Below are 24199 nucleotides of genomic sequence, written 5' to 3' on the forward strand. Positions count from 1 at the left end.
TGGCAGGGACATAGGACAGGGGTGATAGGACAAAGGGAGGGTGTTGAGGGGTGATTATTTGCTTTGACTTCTATAGGGCATGTCTTCTATCAACTATTCATGCAGCTTCCAAATGTAATTAAATATGGAAAATTTGGATAAAAATTGTAATAGATAATTTGCTTTTACATTTTTCTAAAACTCCAAACTACCATCTGTGCTCTTGTTGGCAACAGGCTTTGAAAAATTATCTGATTTACTGGAGATCTATAAATATACATATATGCAGGTGAACTGCTAACTGGACTCAGGACATAGAAGGCTGAAAAGTGGTTTAATTTTGATTTTGATCCTGTTTATCATATAAGTTGAAGACTACAAAAAGGCTAAACAAGATTCTGCATCAGAGAACGCTGACATGAATTCAAGGGATTATAAAATCCCTAAGTGAAGTATTATTTCCTTACATTCTTTCTAGTAGAATTCGGAGACATTCCAAAGGGACCTACTGTCAATGTTTTTCATTCTGCTATTTTATCCCATATGCTCATTAATGTCTTCTTAGGGCAAGGTCTCTCTTCAAATTGTTTCTTATCAGGCAGCTGGATGACTAGCTTAAAACGGTTCAAGTCCTGGACCTATGTTTGAACAGCAAATCTCAACAACTGTCTAGATGAAGAAAATAGCAAAGAGCTCACTCACTATGATTGGGCAGAATACGAGCTACACGATTTCAGGAAATAATCCAAGACAAGGGATTACTAGGTTATTCTCATGATTATTAGACTATATTATTAGCACATGACAGGGAAACGGGGTGAAAGCTTGCAAACTTTAAAAAGGTAGTATTTTGTACATCGGCTCTTAAGAGTTTTGGTATATTTAGGTTTCTGTATCTCACATCTTTCCTTAAATATTCACTCTGTTCTATTGAATTAAGTACTCTAAACCCTGGAAACAAAATAAAACAAGTTAAAGGCTAACTTGCAGGTTATCCTAAGCGAAAAAAAGATCAAAGTGGTACTAAAATGCTCTATCTCCCTGGTCCTCATTTGTGGACCCAGAATTCACCATTTTTTACAGTCTGGGCCTTTAGGATAAATTTGGCTGCTGAGTAACACTGGTTTTTTGTTTGTTTGTTTGTTTGTTTGTTTGCTTGCTTTTACCTTTCTTAACCCAGATTTGGCTGGGTGTCATTTTCAATTCCGTTAACTCTTTCTTGCTTTTATGGAATCAGAGGCAAAATTAGAATTTTTGTTGTTATGCAATTTACCATGGGTACATAGTCCCTAATTTTCAAAAGAATGAAAGAAATAAAGTCAGATCTGGCTATCAAGCAAGTTATAATAAAGAACTGAAAACAGCACACACATTTCTGGCAGAGTTCTTTGAGGGCACCAACATCCACAGCTATTAAGTAAATTATATATCAACTATTAACATTTACTTTTTAAAAACATTAATTATGGTTTGGAAAGATTCACATTCTTAAGAGGTTTCCTATGAGCCTAAGGTTTTTTTCTCTTTAAAAAAAATAGTTTCATCTCAAGAGAAAGAGAATGCTCTGTAAGACCCAAACAGACTAGAAGAAAATGAAAAAATAAACGGAGTGTTTGGTGATTCCATTGACGCAGCTGATGAAAAGAGTCACTTCAGATGTAATTTACCTAGATTAAATTCAATTAATATGCAAAACTAAACAAGATCAAGACACTAGCATTTAAAGAGGTGTCAGAGGGATAACAGTAGGGAAGTCACACATGTGCTTTAGCCTAGAGAACAGAAAAGGTGGAGGTAAATTCTGTTATCTCTCCTCATAGTATAATGGTATCACACTGTGAGCTCCCTGATTGAACCTGCCCTGACAGTTAAACCCTGTTTCCATTTTAATATCTCCCCTATTCCAAATAGCCTCAGAAACAACGGCTGTCTGGAGCTGAGACAGATGTCAGCTAGCTTTAGAGCTTTGCTACTCCTTGCAGAAGCCAGGCCATAGGAAAGCAAGGGGTAGCTTGCAAAAAACATTACTTAATCATTCCTTAGTGGCTCTTAAAGGGTTGAGTGGCTGAATATGTCTATGTGTATGTGTAAGAAATGACAGGTCTTTGAGGAGGACCAAGGAACATAGACCCCAGCTGTATCAAGAAAAGGGGACATACAGAATTGGGACAGGGCCAGGAAGAAAGTTTAAGCATTCTTGATCCTTAAGGGAGTTGTATCTGCTAATTGGTATGAGGTCAACCATGAAAGGCCATTCTCAAGAAATGCCAATAATCCTCAAAGTATACCAAGACTCCAAGAGCGGAAGTATCCGTGGCTTATTGCTGAAGTTCTTTGACTGCCCATCTTCCTCTTCCAGCAGAATAGGGTGTAACCAAGTGAGATCTAAACACTCACTGTGTATGTCTAGGCCATTAACCTATTTATAACCTGTCTGGACACCAACATTAATTGTATTAGTTTTCTATTCCTGAAAACTTGGCAGCTTAAAATATCATTTATTTTCTTATTCTCTGGGCCAAAATCTGGACGGGGCTCTCCTGAGCCCTCTACTTTGGGTCTTACAAGACCAAAATCAAGGCGTCAGTCTGCAGGACTCTTCTCTGGAGGCTCTAAAAAGGATTCACTTCAGACCTTATTCAGTAGTTGGCTAAATCTATTTCCTTATGGTTGAAGGAATGAAGTTCTTCTTCCATGCTGTTGTTGGCTAGGGTTCATTCCCAACTTCTAGAGCCCTCCTGCAGACCTTGGCTTGGGATCCCCTCCACCATCAAAGCCAGCAGTGGCACATCAAGTCCTTACACTTCAGATCTATCCAACTCTGCCACATCCCTCTAACTTCCTGTTCAACTTTCCACTTACCCTTTTAAGGGCTCATGGTATTATGTTGGGCCCACTCTGATAATCCAGAATTATCTTCCCATCTTAAGGTTAGCTTAATTATTAACCTCAGTAACATTAAAAAAGTCTTTTTGCCAAGTAAAATAACCTAACCAACAAGCATGACACCAAATGGCAAAGGTCATAGAGCCAAAATTCTACCTACCATCGCCCACCATCTGGCCCCCATGATTCACATCCTTCCCATATGAAAAACATTCATTCCCTCCAAGGTCCCCAAAGGTCTCATCCCCATTAGGGAATTAACTCAAAATCTAAAAATCTCACCTAAATCTTATTAGCTCAAACTTCTCAAATCTCAACATCTAAATCACCTAAATGATTTGGCTTTAGATATAAGCCAGTTGTAATGATAATAAGGCTCTGGGTATAATCAATTCCATTGATTTAATATATTAATCCTATCTTTATGTACAACACAGTAATATCTGTGCCACCAGAACAGGATCCTAAACCCTACTTTTGTCTGTAATTGGTCTGGCATATTAAGGGAGATATTCATAAATATGAGTTCAACTCTATGTTTATGAAAATCAATAAGCAATTTGAACTCCACAGAACTCACAGTTTCCATATTCTCTGTATTAGATATGTACCTAATCTTAAGACTTCAGCTAAGTATACATAAATGATTCCAAAATCTATGCCCACAATAACAACACCACCTTCAATTCAAATTGTATGCATCAAAAAGATCTTTTCTTCCAATGTCATCTCCCATTAAGGACAAATATTTTACCGACATTATTCATTTTTTAACACCATTGAAAAAAATCTTTCATTATGTATTAATTGGACATCCTAACCCATCTTTACCACAAGCTCATTTGTTCCTATGCTGTCTGAAATGCCCTCACCAACTTTAGCTCTTTTCTACATATATCACACTCTTCCTTTATCTCTCAGCTCCCTCCTACCCTTTCTGGAAATTTTACCCCAATATCTTTTTTTCTGACAAACTCCTATATTATTTGCTGCCTATACAACTAATCTTGTCCTTACTATATCCTCCTTTCTACTGTTGCCTTTTATATTATATATGGGGCCTATCTCCCAATTGCACTTTCCATTATTGTAACACTTATTGAGATAGCCAAAGACTTGGCACAGGGAATGTAAGAAGATACAGTCTTTTGCCCTCATGAGTTTAGAGTGGAGGAGATGGGTTTGAAAATCAAAGTAAAACATCACATTTTATATGCCATACACAGATCAGATGAAGTCAGAGTCCCACATAAAGGGAATGATCAAAAAAGTGTTCCAGAGGCAGGTACACTTGATTCTTGAACGAAGAGTGAGTGCCATACAGAGGTTCAAAATGGAAAATAATTTTACAGAGAACCTTGGACAGTGACAGTTTCTCCAGAGCAAATCGTGCTTGAGTCTCAGTACCTACACATGAGACTGGTAGTATGTCCTTTGCAGTGATGATGAAATTTAGCAAGCCATTGAAATATCTTTTTAAGGAAATCTGTTCATTTATGAAACATTCATAATCCTTGGAAGCATGCTGATCTGCATGTTTCTGTATATTCAGTGAAAATAGTAAATCTTAAGTCAAATTTAAATACTGCCTCCTCTAGAGTCATAACTGTATTTTCCTGACATTGAAGCATAAGGTTCAACTCTGCTGAATAGGTAATTTCAGTGAGGCAGTAAAATTTAAGCATCACATCTCAGGTTAAAAGTTTGAGGTGCTGAATATCCTTCATGTTCAAAAAAAAAAATGACCATCTAATTCATTTACCTGGCAAAGGGAGACCTAACTTTGCCACCTGATAACCATAATCATTGTTAACATGGCTATACATTAATAGATGGGAATATTTTCAATGTACTTCCTCAAGCACTGTCATAATGCAGTAATTATTAAAGTTCTGGGCAAGATTCCAACTGACAATTAAATGACCAAGTCTATTACATCTCCAAATCCTGTTCCAAATGACTGCACTTGCTGATATGCAAGCAACAGTTCAACCGTGCATGGTATAGCCACTTTAATAAGAAGCCATCTCTATCTTCCAATAAAATGAACTAAACCTACCTTCTGATCAAATATAGAAACCCAAATTATTCAAATGTTTGCATTCTTTATGTACAAAGCCAGTCAAAATGTTAAGACTATCTTTATTCCCTGCTTTACTACCAGTAATTCTAAAAGCACTTACACAGTAATGTCACTAAGAAACTATCTCAAACGTCTTTAATTATCCCCTCTATTTGATGGGCTATTTCACATTTATGCCAAAAACTGTTTCAGCAATTACAATTTTAAAGACTCTGCCTTAGTGAGATCTGTATTTATGACCCATTTCATATAGATAGATTAGTATGATTCCCAAATACACACACACACATCTGGAGAAAAAGAAGTAAAATAATCCTTTCACTGCCCGTGTGTGTGTGTGTGTGTGTGTGTGTGTGTGTGTGTGTGTGTTCACTAATACCTAATAGGCTATTCCATCCCAGCTCATTCTTTATAATGGCTCTCATGAGGCTTTGAGTCACCCTCCAACTATTTCATGGCAAATGATACAAGTTTTGTCATGACCCCTCAAACTGTGAGTGTCTGCATTTGAGAACAGTATGAAATCTCAACTCTTAAGTGTTCTTGGCTTGAGAACAGCCAAGAGAATAACCAATGAAATAAGAAAGTCTGCACCTATTGAAAATGTGGCCAGACTATCTTTTCCTTCTGCAAGTGAACTTAGATCTCTTGACTATCCAGGTAAAAAATATGGGGAAAATCCAAACAGAAAACAGTAAAAAGTGAGAAGAAGGAAAAGAAGAAGAGGAAGAAGAAGAGGAAGAAGAAGAAGAACAACAACAACAACGAGGAGGAAAGAAGAAGAAGAAGAAGAAGAAGAAGAAGAAGAAGAAGAAGAAAAGAAGAAGAAGAAGAAGGAGGAGGAAAGAAGAAAAGAAGAAGGAGGAGGAGGAGGAAGAGGAAAGAAGAGAAGAAGAAGAAGAAAAAGAAGAAGAAGAAGAAGAAGAAGAAGAAGAAGAAGAAGAAGAAGAAGAAGAGGAGGAGGAGGAAGAAGAAGAAGAACCACCACTACCACCACCACAATGGGTAATTATACTTTTCATCATGAATTAATGCAAAATGAATAGATAAACAGATATTAAGAAGTCCACACCTCTGGTCTAGGTCTATCAACCAGCAAATCTGGTTCCTGCATTTTGTGAATACTTATTTCCCTATCATCTTCACAAATATTGCAGCCCTTTGTCTCAGTCAACATCAGTTCCCCCCATCAGCCCTTCAGGGGTTGGTTTTCAAGGGCTTGAGCTTCCATGCAGAGCAGATGACTGCGGTTCCATTTCATGCTGCATGAAAGCACTATGCTAAGCCTCAACAATAAACTATTTGAAGACCAATGCTTGGCATCTTGTAACCAATTGTTTTGTAATCACACACATACTAAACGATGTACATATACATATACCACAGTTTGCGTACTCCTCTCTCGAATGAAATAGTCCCATAACTTCAAGAAAAAAAAAAGAATCACTTTCCTTTAAGAATTCTAAGCCTGGTGTTTCCACCTTGACGTTTCTTTCTGCTTTTTTCACTCTGAGACGCAGAAGTTTCATCATAGTACAAGGAAGTGTGTCATTAGGAGACTGTCAGATTAATTAGACAAAATATTTGGCTCCCTAAAATGAGCTCATTGTTTGCCACTTACTCATTTAGGCCTCTTTTCATGCCAGGATGTCTATTTTGGAAGATTCATGCATTGGTGATAATTATAAGTATTATTAAGAAACTTAAGGATTTTATTAGGAAGCCCAGATCCAGAGTCTCCTGAAGAATATGAGGGAAAAAAATGGGTTAAGAAATGAGGAAAGTAATTTCCATTTACTTCCCCAAATTAAGTCTCCTTAAATATAGAGAGACCAACAGACTATAAATGTGGTCCCTAACGTAGGACTCTGCATATCTGAATAGTTGTCTATGGCAGGGCGGTGGGAGGGTGGTGGTGTTCCTGATCTGGGTATTTGATATTTGTGGTTCTGTAATCAACCAACTTTTCAGAGACAAAAGTCAAACTATGGCTCTCTCTTTGGTCAGTATTGCTTTTATTTCACACAGCATTTGACCTTCCAAGCCTCATGAAAGCAGGAAGGCAAAGCCGACCAAAATTCCTGAATTCAATTTGAGACTTACAAGTTTGGACTTCACTTAGATTTTGCATTGTAACACCCTTAATCCCACAACTTCACTCTTGACCTTTAGTGCCTAAGAGTGTTATCAGAATTTTCTCTGTGTTAATACTAGAATCCGAACATTTGAATTCTAGCCTTAAGGTCTCTGTATTTCAAATGCTAGGAGTTAAAACCACTTCTGCTCTTGAAGAATCTGGAAAAAAAGAAGTAAAATAATCCTCTCATTTATGCCTTTTATCTCACAACGCACTTATACTAACCTGTAGCGGGGCACTATTTTGGTTATATATTAACATATTCACAAGGGACTAGGTACAGGCATAGATCCAGGCAAAGACACAGATGTACATATTATATTACTAAGAAGAGATTTTAAGAGAGAGATGAAGAGACACTGAGTGAGCATGAGCACAGAAGATTGGAGATTCAAAACATAAGCTCAAATCCTAAACTTTCCCAGCTCTGAATGGCATGAGAAATCTTTTTACAAAGTGTTTAACTCCTTGACATTATTTCATCTTATCTCTTTCAAAAGTGGTTTTGTTCCCTAATTGTGACCCCATCTCTTTTAGCCCCTGAAACTACTACTGGGTCTCATTCACTCCTCTTTCTCATCCGATGGGTATTCCCCGCACCTCTGCAACCAATCAAATCACCACCATACCATTTCTTTCAACCCAAACCACCTATCAGTTTTCCCTATTGTTCTAAAATGCCTTTTGTCTCTCTTACGCACACAAAGAGGACTTGAATGTTTTTGCTACCAGATTTCAATGGCCCTGGTTTATATGAAGTGTTGGACTTTAACAACTGGTGTTTCCGGAAGCTGTGAAGATCCTAATGACTCTAGTGAAAGAATCTTCATCACTTCCTAGTAGTTCACTAACTTCAAAGTTTCTAGTCAAACTTTAAAATTAGTAGTCCGAGACCTGGAACGTACACCTAGTGCCGTCCTTTACCATCTTTGAGACTCTAAATAAGTGGGTCTCAGGGACCTATTTGAAAGAAGCTCCTATCTCGCTAGCTCCCAAGGTTGCCATGAAAGTTAAAATGAAGCAACACTGAAGCCCACTGTCAACACTTAGGTGATATGCAAACAGAAGGGAACATGCAAAACACCTGCTGGAAACTTCCTCCCTGGGAGATGGAAATGGGACGTTGTCCTCACCTCTGGATTCATGGAACTCCAGTGTGACGTGGGCATCAAATCCAAGGCTGAAGTAATTATTGAAAACATTCAGAGGAAGCTGCAATGATGAACAAAGTAGAGGTGAAGTGGTGTGTAACCAGACAGAGTCAAGGAAAGCCTGATGCCAGGCACCTGTTTCTGGAGCAATCCCTGGGAGAGAGAGAAGCCGTAACCCGAGGGACAAGGTTTTGTGTAGAAAGAACACAGATTTTTGAATTCATTAGCGAAAGCTCAAATCAAATAACACTCCCAAGGATTTTAAATAGGATAGGAAACAAGTGACACAAATACAAATTATTAAATGAGAACTGGTCTTGCAGATATTAGTAAGAGAGCCAAATTCAGCTCAGGGAAACACATGTACAATAGTTACAAAGAATCGGGGCGCCTGGGTGACTCAGTTGATTAAGCATCCGACTTCAGCTCAGGTCATGATCTCACAGTTTGTGAGTTCGAGCCCCGCATCAGGCTCTGTGCTGACAGCTCGGAGCCTGGAGCCTGCTTCAGATTCTGTGTGTGTCTCTCTCTCTGCCCTTCCCTTGCTCATGCTCTGTCTCTCTCTCTCTCAAAAATAAATAAACAGTAAAAAAAAATTTTTTTAAGTTACAAAGAATGATTCACTAAGTGGGGTGCCTGGGTGGCTCAGTTGGTTAGGCGTCCAACTTGGGCTCAGGTCATGATCTCACGGTCTGTGAGTTCGAGCCCTGCATTGAGCTCTGTGCTGACAGCTCAGAGCCTGGAGCCTGCTTCGCATTCTGTGTCCCCCTCTCTCTCTCTGCTCCTCCCCTGCTCACTCTTTATCTCAAAAATAAATAAACATTAAAAAAATATTTAACACTAAAAAAAATTTTTTAAAAGAATTAATTCACTAAACAAACTTAGAGAGTCGATTCAATTGCAAGGATCATGTGCAAGCTACTTAATTAGAGGATATACTTTTTTGAGAATTTATGTTCACCATATTAATATTGCAACTTAAAATGAATAACATTTAATATGCTTACCCTTTGGTTTTTTAAAATCTATTTTGACATAGGTCATAAGCAATTATGCAGTGGTAAACATTCAGCTATCCTTGATTTATAGGGAAAGAAATATACATGTGTATACATATTTGTCAGTATCATCCAGATTTCTATTCAGTCTATCAGACCTTGGATCTTTAATATGATCATGAAACATGCAGATACACATGCAGGGACATACACAAGCCTTCCTAGAGTCCTCTGGGTCCCTGGCTGTTAGCAATGCCAGCTCCATAAAGGAGAGGACAATACAAACTAAAATCCTTCATCAAAAGTGCAAAATTCATGTGCTTTTAAGGCTTCAATGTTAGAACAATCAGAAAAGCATGTGGAAAGTGCTAGAAAGGAAACTGTAGTTCTTCCACTTTTCCTTCGGCAGCTCAGAGTGGAAAGTAAATGTTAAATTAAATAGGCAATTTTTATCTCAGCTTGGATAATGTTTCCAGATAATTATCAGGTTTAGACTCCAGACAGAAATATACTTGTCTTCTGTTAGAAATAAGTGTTTAACCCTCAAGATCCCAAAAGTAAGTTTATTGCACTGTTTTATGCGTCCCTTGATCAGCAAGATTTTGTTTGACTAGAATGTGGACCTTGTCCCATTAAGAGATAAATGAAATGAGAGGGAGAGGAACAGAAAGAGATATTAATACAGAAAAAAAAAAAAAAAAAAAAAAAACCAGATTGCCTTGGCCTCCAATGGAAGGAAAGAATGAAGGCTCCCCACCCCCAACCCCGATGGGAGGTCCCGAGTTAGAGCTTGTAACAATTCAGAGGTCAAATCAGCCCCCTTAGAAATGGCTACAACTGACTCCAGAACAGGGGAGAAAATAAATACAGAGCAGTGCCAAAATCATGTCTTATTCTCCTGGCTTCATATTTGAGAATGTCCAGTTCCTGCACTTAATCAAAATACCAAGCCTGTGTAATGAGAGCAAGGGTTGGTGATCTTGCCAAAAGCACAGATAGGTTCATCTCTACCATTTATGTTTTCTTGGCTACAATTCTAACCCATGTCTTAGCATTCACTGATAACTCAGGAGAACATTTGGTTACCATCCCCTAAATAATACCCCAGTTTAGACTTTTATTAAATTCTTATTCACATCTTTCAGGAAAAATTGCCTCAATTTTCTACACATCTCAAAAATCCAATTTTTCAAAGCCCTTTAATTATCTGGATTAATGTTTCCTGGCTGCACCAAGGAGTCTTTCCATTTCTTAAGCTGTCAGGAAGAGATGCAAATAGAGATTTCTCTTGAGGGCCTAAGCATTCTAAGATTGGTGGAGAAAGGACCTTAAATTTCCATACAATTATTTTTTCACTTTGGCTATTTTCTACCCAATTTCTATAGGTCAGATACATTAGAAAGTATCATATCCCAAGATGATACCTGCAGTTTAAGCAACATTGTGACATTATGAATGCAAATCAACTAAGCAGTCATGGTATCTACTAGAAACCTTATAATTTCTGGATCATGGTTTAGGGGAAAAAACATGAAGAGAAGATAAAACGTATTTTCACTTATATTAGCCAAATAAGAAACTTGAGTGTTTATCACAATTGGTTAGGATCATGGTGTCGATAAATAAATAGATTTTGGTTGGGTTCAAAAGGATAGCTGGTTCAATTTATTTTAAAGCAGCAATGCCCATGACAATAAATGTGAAAGAAAGAAAAGAAAAGAAAAGAAAAGAAAAGAAAAGAAAAGAAAAGACCCAAGACAATCTTGACCTCAATCAATGGCATAATCCAATAAAGCAGAGATGTCATTTAAAGTACAGATTCCGAGAGCCACCTGGGTGGCTCAGTCAGTTAAGCGTCTGACTTCAGCTCAGCTGACTTCAGCATCATCTTCCAATCCAGGAGTTTGAGCCCCCATGTCGGGCTCTGTGCTGACACTCAGAGCCTGGACCCTACTTTGGATTCTGTGCCCCTTCCCCACTCATGCTCTCTATCTCTCAAAAATAAGTAAACGTTAAAAAAAATTTAGGGGCACCTGGGTGGCTGAGTCAGTTAAGCTTCCAACCTGGGCTCAGGTCATGATCTCACGGTTCATGAGTGTGAGCCCCCCTGTCAGCACAGAGCCTGGAGCCTGCTATGGATTCTGTGTCTCCCTCTCTCCTGACCCTCCCTTGCGCTCTCTCTCTCTCTCTCTCTCTCTCTCTCAAAAATAAACATTAAAAAATTTAATAAGAAAAAATTTTTTTAAAATTTAAAGTACAGATTCTGATCCTTCAACCTGCATTTACTTCAGCAGAATCGATGGAGACTGGGCCCCATAATCTGCATGTTTCACGGACACATGTGGAGTTTCTTATGCATGAAAAACTTTGTAAACACTCTCATAGAAGAAAAGTGGAAAGTAATATGCAAGCAGAGTTTACTTGGCAACCTGTCAAATTTATATGAAATTGAGGTGCGAACTTTGAACCAAATTTACCACCAAAACTCTGCACTAACATGTGTACAATTGTGTCTTTTCATTTGTCTTGGGTGGAAATGAAAGCTTCATCACTGAAGGAAAAATATGAAATCAAAACATTTATTTAGGCATCTTCAAGTCCCAACCAAGTGATGAAACTGGCTCAGTTAATACTTCCTAAACGTAAGAGATATTTAGTATCAGACAAGACATCTCAGGAGGTTATCTTTCTATCAAAAAACCATATGCCTAATGCTTCAGAATATCCATATTTTTTCACCATCCCATAGGTTCTGAGATGCAGTGCTTGAGAGATCAGAAAATGAATATATGTATTTCTGGTGTGGAAGACAAGGAGTAGGAGATCTCAGTCTTTAGAAGTCAATGAGGCAGAATCATTGAGTAGTGTTAGACTCCTAGCCCCCGGGGCCATAAACTCAAACATTATCCTGTTATCTCATAGGAAGGAATCAGCCTATGATTCTCCAGCCAGGAGTGTATTTCCTGTCACTCAGGCACATGCTCCAGGATTCCTCTCTGCTGAAGAAAGAGCTCTCTCACCTTACACACACCATCTTCAAGTTCTTCTGGAGGCAAGTCTGGGTTTCTTTCCACGTGGAGGTTCCAGCGATCCAGCTGTACAATTGTCCCGTCTTCAACTTGGCAAAGGATCTTCGAAACAGGTTCATCAGTGTAGCCCTAAGGAATCAAAGAATATACCCACTGCCATCTGGAGTAGCGAACAGTACAGCCAAAGGTATTTCATGCAAGCAAGAGCCCTTCTGCTGTAGCTCTGTTTATTTTGCGATTAGCAAGGCTGGGAAAGTACACTGTTTTCCTTGAGGTACTTAGAATCTAAGACAAAAGTCACAGATAACGTGCATAGAGATACTGCTCAACTGGTTTGAGCTTAGTAATTTTTGCCAGCACCAAGAACCAGTAGTCACCGGTAGGCATTTGAGGGCCATGCTGGATAGCTGCTTCCATCAGAGTGACAAGAGGACTCCCCAGGTCTCCTACTAGAGGAATTTGAGAGACACATAGGACAAGTATGTGTGGAAAAGGAGGAAAGGAATCCAGGTGGCATATGAGAGACAACTTTTTCAATTAACATTACACTTCACCTCCCTAACCTTGCAGTGGGACACCGTTCTTTCCATGGCTGAAGGCAAGTCTGTCTGAGGCACAGCCCTATTATGCAACCACTTAATACTTGAGCATGTATTTACTGGCAGCATGATTATTAAGGATAGTCAAGTCTCTGATTTGGATGTGAGGAGTCAACAGTGATAAATATATTTACATGAAGCAACTAATTTATTATCATTTATACTATGCTCACTGTAGGAGGTCAATTCACCCAATGCCAAATTCATATCTGCTAATATCTGAAGAGAATTAAAACCTAATGGAGGACAATTCACCCAAAGGTCAAATTCATATCTGCTAATATCTGAAGAGAATTTTCATGGAGCCCAGTCCAATCTCTCATATGAGCAGATAAAAAGCTGGTGGGGCTGCATATGTTAGCATATTGTGCCTCCTTACTATCTTAACACTGTAAAAATGTTAATAAAAGAGCTGGTGAGTGACAGGTAAACTTCTTCCACTAAGCTTAACTAAAGTTGGCTGTATGGTGGGAAGGACAGTTGGCTATCTGTTTCACAAAGCCACGATAACACCAAGCAGAAAAACAAAATGCTCAATAAAACCCGTAACTCTCTTAAACAAAGGACTGTAATCTGAACCAGATTTGCTCTTCTGGCCAAGACTGAGGGTCAGGATCAATTCAGGTCCGTGTGCTTGTTTTACATAAAGACTTGAGGCCAACCCACCCACCACCTTTCAATGGATACCTCAAGAAGCCCCAGGCCTGTGTACCAACCCCCACTTTTTATACCATACTTTCTTCTCTAGATGATTCTAAATTTGAACTGAAGAAGGTCCCAGATAAAACCATGAAGCAGGGGCACCCTAATTCTCCATTCTAACTTATTCTTTGGACAACAGTAGCATATTCCCTTCCCGTTAGAACATCTGTGGATTCAGGGACCCCCCTGCTTGATGGCATGGGTGGTCCCTGGGAACAGTTCTTACCCCTCCCCAGTTGAGAGTTCGAGCCAGGTCGTTCCCAGTTCCCAGTGGAAGGACCCCGACGGGAGGCTGAGGGCTCAGTTGCAGTTCATCCAGAATAGAAAGGATCCAGCCCACCTACAGACATTTCGGGGGCCAGAAGAGATATGAGAAAGATAGGTAAGTTACAAAGACAACCTGAGAGAAGGAAGCTTTAAAAAGCAAATGATATAGTTTGACTTTTCTTTAAAATATGTACGATTTAATCTGGTAGTCAAGAAACAGACCACTTATCTCAAACAGTTTCAAAATGGTGAGTCCCTAAAGGGAGAAGGACCATTTTGTTTATGCTGTCATATAAGCAAAACTGGACCCACTCATCTGTATGTTTAACTTGAGATCTACCTTCAAATTTAGACCAGTTTAAAATCTGGGGAGGTTTACAATATAGGCATTGGAGACAATACAAGACTTACAATCAGACTGAATCTCAATTTTGGTCACACTCGCTACATCATCTTGATTAAATTATTTAACCTCACTGAGATTTATTTACCTGATTTTCAAAATGGAGATAATGCCTACCTCACAAGACTGTTTACAGATTAAACTAAAATGCATATAAAGCCCTTAATATGGTCTATGAAAGCACTAATTAAATGGTTACCCTCCATAACACCATCTTAGAAATTAGTAGCATTTTCCTAATGATCCCCATATTCTCTGTAATGAAACATTATGAAAACATAATTATGCATGGTCCTAGTACTTATTATAAGTTCAGGCAGAAAATAGATACTTATATACTAGAATCATATTCCCATTTAATCTTTTTCTAAGATAAATAATACTTTAGGTTTGGTCTTATAACTATTTAGAATAATTACCCAAAACCTGGAAATGGCAAAAAGAAACTTGCATATCCTCACAAAGTCCTACTAAGGTGGCATTTTACAGGCCTAAGAACTTTATAACTGTAGGCTAACTGGAATATTTCTGTCCTGTGGATACACAAAGATCGAGAATAGAAGATTATGTTAAAGGTTATGGTTTTATTCCCCCATATGGCCATAAACCGATTTTATCTCACATTTAGAAAAATTGTTTTGGAATAAACTACATAATCCTTTCCCTCTACTTCTCCAATAAGTCAACTCTATCATCTTGCTGGATGCGAGGAGCTAAATAAATTTGAGCTAAGCTCTTCGTCAAAGAACTAAATAAATTTGACATGCATTCATTCTACATTTGTATGAGTCCTATTTTATTTTTTTTTAATAGTACTTTAACAGTATATGTAGTGCACACTACATATAAAACACAGAACTAAGCAACTGAAATAAGATGAATGAGCTGGAACAAGGTAAGTTAGACTGGATGCCTGCTCCCAAGGAGCTTACAAGGAACAAGGAGAGAGACAATCACTGCTTTCCATGTGCTGACTTCTGAGCAAAGTTCTCTTATTATTAAACTTCAAAATGACTCTGTAAGGTAGGTAGAAGTCTCATCTCCATGTAATAGATAAGGAGGCCAAAACTTGGTAATATCATACCATTACTATGGTAATATCATACCATTTATGTAGTACAGGTCGCATTCAAAATTAGGTATGCTAAACCCCAAGGCTGACCTCTTAGCCACTCTGGGACAGAGAGCCTTTCAATAAAGACCCAAACCCTGTTCCGGATAGGGCCTGACCATGCTGAAGACAGAGGCATATACTTTTGGAATCTCTGGAATGCTGGAGAAACCTTAGAAATTGCTCAAACCAATTCAGTTAATTTGCAGATTTATTAACTGAGGTGCAAAGAGGTCAAGCAATTTGCTCAAGACTAGATAATTAGGAGTGTCAATGTCATGATCTTATCAGGTCTCTTGACTCCATCTAAAATCCTTTCACTACCACAGTATTCCTTCCAGGATGTAAAACTTGACTGTCCATCAAGAAGCCTGAAATTGTGCTTACCTTCTAGAAAGGCATACCCCCGTGTTCACCCAATATGATGAACTAAAAATCCAGATCTAAAGAAGTGTCCAAAAATCCCTCCACTCCCTGGGCAATTCCCTCCCAGACAACTTCTTAGGTTCTGACCTAACACTTTCTTAGTTGTCTTACACACAGTACAAACAAAGCTTGCTAATGAAGTGTAAGGGGAAAAAGAGTCAGATGCTAAAATAGATCTGATGACTATGCTAGATACCGTTCTTGCTCAGCTACCTGTGCACAAACTACACACAGTAGAAGCAGATCCCTCTAGTAAACTACAAAACATGAAAACTCAGAAATCCCAACAATCGGGGGTCACTGATTGCAGATGCAAATAGCCCTGAGAACTAGAGACTCAGAAATGCAATGGAACTCTAGAAATTCGAACTCAACATCCCATATAAAGAAGGCAATCTCTTTACAACTTTTCTAAGAGAAGATCACTGTGTCTCCCCCTTATGAACTGTACTCACAAATCTGTCTACTTTCTTTCAGGTAGATTTAAATTGGAAATTCGTTTCTTATGCATAGTTGAAACAGGTCTCTCTTTTCTTGTTAGGATAATGTCATGTGTTCACATTTCCGATGCCCAATGCACTCCAGACACCAACGATAGGAAAAATAAATCCTCAGGGACCAGAAGCAAAGCAAACACAAAATGGCAAGCAGATGAAGTCAGGAGTTTGGCTGCTGTCTGGTAACAGGGAGTAGAAGTTCACCCCTCCTGACAGGGGGCCATGTATGAATAAGGGTCCCTCTTGGCCAGCGGGAGAGAGGCTGGAAAAGAATGTGAGAACCCCTGCCTGAGGCCACAGCCCAAAGACAGGGAGACCCCTTGCAGCTGGAGGGAGAAAGCCGCCAGCAGTGGGCTCACCTTCCCCCTGGCTTGCTGATGTACCTCAAACATCCAACACCTCCTCAGGATGGGTGCCTTAGTCATCTAAGGAAAACCCACTCGAGTCTCAGAGTGCTGGAGACCATGCAAAGGACTAGGAAGGGATAGTGATAGGATGCAGAGAAAGAAAAGGGAAAGACCAAACACAACAAAATAACTTCCTCTGAAGAGGACCCTGCAAAGAAAAATTCTAAATCGCAGGAAGAACACTAATACCAAGATGGACGGGAATAGGAAGGATCAGTCCACAGTGTGTGAAATACAAATACTTTTCAAATAACTGAAATGAGTGTCCTGTAATTTCCATGAATTGATGGGGTATCTTCTTAAAGAATTTTTTAATGTTTATTTATTTATTTTGAGAGAGAGAGAGAGAGAGAGAGAGAGAGAGAGAAACCCCAAGCAAGCCCAGCACTGCCAGCCCAGAGCCTGACACAGGACTTGATCTCATGAACCATGAGTTGGACACTGAACTGACTGAGCTACCCAGGTGCCCCTGATGGGGTATCTTCTAATAATTCTTTTATCGGTATAACAGCCTTCATTCAAATCTTCTTAAGCTGTTCCTGTTTTCTCAAAAAAAGTTGCCAAGAATCGACACCATACTGTGATATAGTTCCTCAGAATGGCAGGAGCCCTCAGGTCCCCTGGATTTCTCACCATCTCCTTTTCTCTCACACTTGCCCTAAAGAGAAGAGGAAAATGTATAACTGATTTGAATTAAAGGATCTCCCCCTTTCTTATTAAATGATTTAAGAACTGCATAAATGTAAGAGTGCCTCGGTGGCTCAGTTGATTAAGCGTCTGACTTTGGCTCAGGTCATGATCTCACAGTTCATGAGTTCAAGCCCCACATCAGGCTTGCTGCTGTCAGCACAGAGGCTGTTTCAGATCCTCTGCCCTGTCTCTCTCTGCCCTTCCCTGGCTCGCGTGCTCTCTCTCTCTCAAAATTAGATAAACATGATTTAAAAAGAGGGATGGGCAGCTACTTATCTCCCTCGATCAAGAATTGCATAAATACATTCTACTTTCTTTTTCCAATAGCCAAATATTTTCTTCTGAATACAACCAGGTAGGTTTAGTAACCCATTATTACCTAACCTTAGGGCCATCAAATGTCACCTGCCTTTCATAACCAAGATGTGTCATGAAGTTCTCTTAAGTGCCACCAGTAGGCTAGTAGTTCTTTTAGCAGAGGAGGGTCTGGATCTTTTCTCCTAGTCCTCAATAGCGTTTCTCATCCGAGAGCCACATTACTCAACAGCAGCTTCCCCAAAAGGCAACAGAACGTAGGGTGTAGGGAGACAGAGCTCAGTGAACCCCGCTCCATCATACATGGGCTGGGTGAGTTTAAGCAAGTGACTCCGTCACTCCAAGTTCTCTCATCTGTCTCTCAAGCCTGTTAGGGGTATGTTATCAGTTAAACACCATGTAGACATTTCTTAGCTTGGCAAATAGGAGATGCTTAATTAACATTAGCTGCTGTGATTAGGCTTTATTTTTCTTCCTCTTCACTTCCTCTATGAAGGTCCAGTTTCCTAGAAGCAAAATGCCCTCTTCCTTTTTCTCCGCTTAACGCTGAACCTCAAGTTCACAAATCAATCCCACCTTTGACTGCCATCAATCACAAAGTCTTTCACACACTATCAAAGACAGAAAAGCCAAGCTGTACTGAAGCAGAGAGGTGCTACAAAAGAGGAAGGGATGGGAGAGAGAGAGAGACAGAAAGAGAGAGAGAGAGAGAGAGAGAGAGAGAGAGAGAGAGAGAGAGTAAACAAATACACTTACAACAGCAGGAGACAGAAAAGACCTTGAGTAATAATCTGTATCTGTCCTTATAAAAGCAGAATTATACAAAGGATCTTCAGGCCCAAAGCTGTTCTTGGGGCCTCTCGCTTACCAGCAACCTGTTCCTTCTGGAAGTCCAGGCTTCAGGTTCTTAGCAGGGATTATGTTTGCTAGGCTATCACATTTCCCCCAAATCATCTCCACCGGCTCATCCAGCACTCCTTCAGTTATATTTAATTAATTGCAAAACAGCACTTGGCATATTTTCCACCACAGCTGAAGAAAACTATCCAGATTGGGTGAAATCATTTCTGAGTTCGCAAGGTTCTTTCCTGCCTTTGTGTTAGGAGGAGCAGGGCTGAGGGATCTGAAACAGCACGGTCCTGGGATCTGTCCCTGAGCAGCCCCACAGTACTGTCCCCACAGCTGGCCAATGCTGCCACCCCTGTCCACACTATGCTTTAGCTGTCACTGCATGTGTCCCCAGTGCACTGCGAGCAATATTTTCATTCTGCAAGGTACTAACATCAGAGGCGGCTGAGGGGTGGCAAGAACAGTGAATTGACATTTTTTTCGAACAGACCCAATACACGTAGTTCCTCATATGCTGGCAAAAAGCGAAGGATGGGCATGTTGAGAAATCAAAAGAAGTAGAACATTTCTGAACTGAAAGATCATCAAGACGGCATTTAACGACTGGGTGTCCCTTTCTAGTATGTACATTAGGATTCTTCTGATGTTTTCATTTATATTTGTACTTAAGAGTTTTTAGGTCATCATGTGTTAAAAAGAACTGTTTAAGGGGCACCTGGGTGTCACAGTTGGTTGACCGTCTGACTTTGATCTCAGCTCAGGTCATGATCTCATAGTTCATGGGTTTGAGCCCCTTCTCGGGCTCTGCTCTGATGGTACAGAGCCTGCTTGGGATTCTGTCTCTCCTTCTCTGTGCCCCTCTCCCAGTTGTGTGCACACACATGCTCTCTCACTCTCTTTTTCTCTCAAAAAAATGAATTAACATACATTTTTCAAATAAAAATATATGAAAATCACTGTTTAAAATCAGCCCTAAAGAAATCAAGACAGAAGGTGAGAGAAATGGGTGGGGGAGGGATATAGCTAGGCTAGCACTTCGGGAGAAAAGGGGTTTGGGATGATGTGCTTGGCACTATCACTTAAAGGGAAACAGTACTTTCTTCCCTGCTGTGGCTGCACAAAGTCCAGCAAGGAGGTGCCTTCTGTTTAGGGTGTATCCTCATCTAGGGAAGCCAACTGATCAAGAAATAAGCATGAAGGAGCTGGCTACAGAGTTTAACTCCAGGCCTCCGGAAAGAGGGCAAGGCGGTTAAAGGTGGACCTGCTGTTCCAGCCCCGTTATCGAGGTCAGAGGTCAGACAGGTAGGGACCACACTGCACCGTAAGGAGCCATAAGGAGGGGAGGGCACGGGTGCCTCTAGGCTCTTGGTCCACGTGCCCTTCACTATTCGAGCAAAATGACAGCTATGGGGAGCTGGACAGGTAGAGATGTGCCCAAGGAAGGGAAAAAATACAAATTTACTGCATAACCCAAGAGCAGCTGGTTGACAAACACGAGGGTCTGAGATCATTCTTGAGTTAGGGGAGTTTTCCTAGGGCCTTGAGAAGATGTGACAACCGTGTGACAGCCTTAGGATTATGCTAACCAGTTACAAAAAGATGACATTTGTACTGTCCCCTGCAGCATCCACTGGCCACATGTGGCGACTGGGCACAAGAATGTGCCTACTACAAACCGGAGGGGCTCTAAGTCAAAATAGATGCTGGATTTTGGAGATAGCGCAAATAGAATATAAAATAATCTCATGAGTGATTCTTCTAGGACTGCATGTTGAAGTGATAATATTTTGGAGATACTCGCTTAAATAAAATGTAGTATAAAATTAATTTCACCTGCTTCTGACTTTAAGTACCTTCTAGAAAACTTAAAAATGTGGCTTGTATTGTAGTTCTCTTGAACAGCAATGGTCTCTGCTATTGTAATGCTACAGCTATGAAGACCTTAGGGATGCAAATGTATCCCCTTGCAGATTTAGAAGGTCTCAAAGGAGGGTAAGAAACCTGCTGAAAGTGACGGAAATACAGGCACCCAACAGGGTCTTCTGCCTTCAAGTGGAATGCAGGAAGATGGGCTATTTAAAAGTGCAAGGAGGCAGAGCAACACAAAAGGAGTACTGAAGCCTAAGAACTTGTTTCCAAACTGGGGCGCCCGGGTGGCTCAGCTGGTTGAGTGTCCGACTTTGGCTCAGGTCATGATCTCGGGGTTCATGAGTTCGAGCCCTGCATCGGGCTCTGTGCTGACAGCTCAGAGCCTGGAGCCTGCTTCAGATTCTGTGTCTCCCTCTCTGCCCCTCCCCTGTTCGTGCTCTGTCTCTCAAAACTAAATAAACGTTAAAAAAATTTTTTTTTAATAAAAAAAGGTAATTGTTTCCAAATCAATGCAAGACATCTATACGTTAATATTTTGTGCACAAACTGATGCAGTTAAGGGTTAATACACCCCCCTCCTAATCAGTCAAAAGAAATTCCATTCCTGATTCTCCCTGGAAACTTGTCACTGCACTGACAGAATTCTGACGGCTTATGGTGATAGATATGCTCACTGAGTAAAGGCTGAGTGCCTTAAGTCAAATGTATACCTGACACTCTCAGGAACCATTCTTCACTTGCCTAAAGCCAGCAATCTTTCTTCATAAATCCATCAGGAGGCCTTGTCTTTATATATAAACTCTGTCCCCACTCAAAATTTAAAGTTTCATATTCTAAACTAATAAAATTAAAAGTATCAATCACTGACCTAGAAAAAATATTTCAAATTCCATGCATCTTTCACAAAACATCCATTTTAACCAAGTAAAGTAAACTAAAACTTGGTCTTGCGTAAGGTACAAGATACACAGAGTTTTGATCCTGAGTGATTAAAGTACAGAGGTTACTATTGAGAAAATAATTAACACAAAAGCATGCACCAATTCTAAGGTAAATGGGCTACTTTCCTTTTGGGCATTAAAGTAATTTACCAGCTCTAAGGTAACTCTACTACTTTCCTTGGGGCGTGCCTGTTGCAAGGGACCGAGGGTAAACATCTAGTGCATTTGTGAGTTACGTGGAAGGATGTGAAAAATGAAGTCAGGAACATAGATGTGGTCCCTAGGAGGAAAACCTACCTGGAACATAAAAGTAGTATCTAGCCTTGTGAAGCACCTATTAATTATGGCGTATTTAAAGAAAGGATGCTAGGAAAGACAGGCTAAGTAGGAGAACCAGACAGTCTTCATGTCAAAAGGTGTTATTAATGGCACAAGGGCGTATTCACAGATATTCAACACTGTAATCGGGCCTGGTCTTCAGGATCCATTAGCAATCTCCCAAGTCTCATTTGCTCATCATTCTGGTTTTGTCCCAGATAAGCTTCTTGAAAACCACTAGTGACACCCTAGTCTCCAAAATCAATGATAATTCTGCAGTCTCTCCTCCAGGATATAACCACTGCCTCCTTCTTTGAAACTCCTTTGTGTTTTTTTTTTATTTGGTTTTTTTCTTGACAGAATGAACTACGGGTGGTCTTTTCTACGTCTGTTTTTTCCATTTTCCTTTTGAACTTTGGCCCGGACTCCCTAACTGCAGTTCTTTCACAAATGTCCGGACTTGGCTCTCTTGTCCTTGTCCTTTAGGCTTTAAAACCCCAGGTTTCCAAATCCTTCTCTAGTTGCAGGGAATGCCTCAAACCATACAGCCTAGAATGTCCTTCCTACACAAACCCGCTGAGTAGAGGAAAGGGACAAGAAAGGAGAAGCGAGAGCAAGAGAGCAAGCTGCCACGAGGCTCAGCAATGATGGGAGAAGTTTGGAAGGCGTGGTGCTCGATCAATGGTAAAGCTCAAGATTTAGAGATGGAATAGGAAGGGGATGTGGATTTGAGGTCACGGACACGTAGGTTAAAAAAGGATAAGAACTATGAATTCAGGATAGCACCTGGTCTGCTGCTGTCACTGAGATTTAGAGAGGGAGAAAAGATGGGCGCAAATCCTGAAGTCATATAGGAAGACAAGGAGATTCTAAAACAAGGAAGAGCACTATAGTAAAGGGTCACAATAAGTTTATACTTTAATTAAGATAACTATCTGGGGACAGCTGAGCTAGGAATGTGTGTGCATGTACGTTAAACATAATATATATTTATTGTATCTATAAAAGACACACTGAGCTAAGAAGAACACGATGTGTGTGTAAGTGAAATGTAATAAATTAAATGAATGTATATATGTATATAAATACACACTATATATGTATCCAATGTATATTATATCAGACACATCAATTAATGTGTATTATCATATATATGATGTGATATATATATATATATATATATATATATATATATATGCATATATGTATACACATATATGTTATCTCCTCAGAGGATTTGTTTGGATATAATTCTACTAAAAAAGGTTAGGAAATTTTCACAGCAGCCCATCCCTAAGTATATTTCCCTAGAACACTACAAATGCTTGAAATTTAATTGGGTATTGTAGCAGAAAAAAATTCCCTGGTCAAATAATTTTGGACAACGCTGGGTTAAACAAAGTGAAATAGGTTTGGCTTCTCAGCTATAAGAGTTTACATTGAATTTTATAAGCTAATAATGTGTATTGTGAATCTTAACAAACAGTAAACACTGTTTTCCCAACTGCAAAATGTTTTCTTCTCCATGGAGTAACTTAAGGGACCGGTGGAAACACTTCTATTTTTTTCCCCAGTTGCATTTACCCGTGCATAATATGTATCCAATGCTACATTAAGTGCTCACTTGCTATGAGAAAGAGTTAGAAGATTTTGTTGCTACCTTTGAGAATAAAACATTCTAATTAGGGAGATTAGAGAAAAGTCAAAGAGAGTTCATAATAAAATCCTAGATCCTGGGAGAGCAGACTCCAAATACAGAAGAAAAAGACACTGGACAGCAGCATCTAAATGTCATGGTTCTCAATTCTTTGCCTTTGCTAAATATACCAACGTAAGTAGAGGGCAAATGGAGAGACAGATGAGGCAAAGAGAGGAAAATGTGACAATATTAAACTTCAGCCCAATTCCATCTTTTCTTCAAAAATGAATACAAAGGATACCAATCAATGATCTTTAAGGCAAACCAATGTCAGCATTTTAAGTTCTATTTCCACTTGTAAAAGAATGAAGACAATAATTTTGTCCATATACTTCTCCTTAATTGTGACCAATTAAGAACAAATTAAATAAGGGTTTTTTTTTAAAGAATCTAGTCATCTATAACCTTCATTCTAATAATACGACCACATCCTTACCTTGTGGAATAGGAAAGGATATAGTCAAGCTGAGGGAGTAAAACATAATTTACTAAGACCAAGTATGAATCCATGAGAACAATAACCAAGTCTCTTATAACCCTTTATGGGCTATGCTTCACATGACAGAGACCTATGTTTTAGGGGACTGGAAAGAGGTGAGGTGGGAATAAATAAGGAGAACTGTCATAGGGAAAACAAAAGAAAGATGGAAGAAATAAAGGAGACAACTGGATTCTATTTCAAGGACCTACCGTTCCATCCCCGCCACAGGCCAGAATTCGCAGATTTGGTACCTTCCTGTATAACTCAAGCCTGTAGAGGAGATAGAAGACAAATTAAACACGAGCACATCACTGGCCATCGCAGAGAGAAAACCCAGGGCACAAGAGGGCTCTGGGATATCC

General features: G+C 39.6%; 1 protein-coding gene across 2 annotated transcripts in view; it reads right to left on the minus strand.

The window, feature by feature from the left end:
• DGKI (diacylglycerol kinase iota) overlaps positions 1-24199 on the minus strand; it is a 442717-nt gene that overhangs the window by 177641 nt on the left and 240877 nt on the right. For both annotated transcript variants that reach the window (XM_042977425.1, XM_042977422.1), the window contains exons 12-15: positions 24047-24107; positions 13791-13904; positions 12255-12392; positions 8219-8297 (exon numbers count right to left, since the gene is read on the minus strand). In XM_042977425.1, coding sequence (XP_042833359.1) covers positions 8219-8297; positions 12255-12392; positions 13791-13904; positions 24047-24107 — 392 coding nt within the window. The remainder of the gene's footprint in view (positions 1-8218; positions 8298-12254; positions 12393-13790; positions 13905-24046; positions 24108-24199) is intronic.

Source organism: Panthera tigris, chromosome A2, assembly GCF_018350195.1.
Source record: "Panthera tigris isolate Pti1 chromosome A2, P.tigris_Pti1_mat1.1, whole genome shotgun sequence".
In the NCBI taxonomy this organism is placed as follows: Eukaryota; Metazoa; Chordata; class Mammalia; order Carnivora; family Felidae; genus Panthera; species Panthera tigris.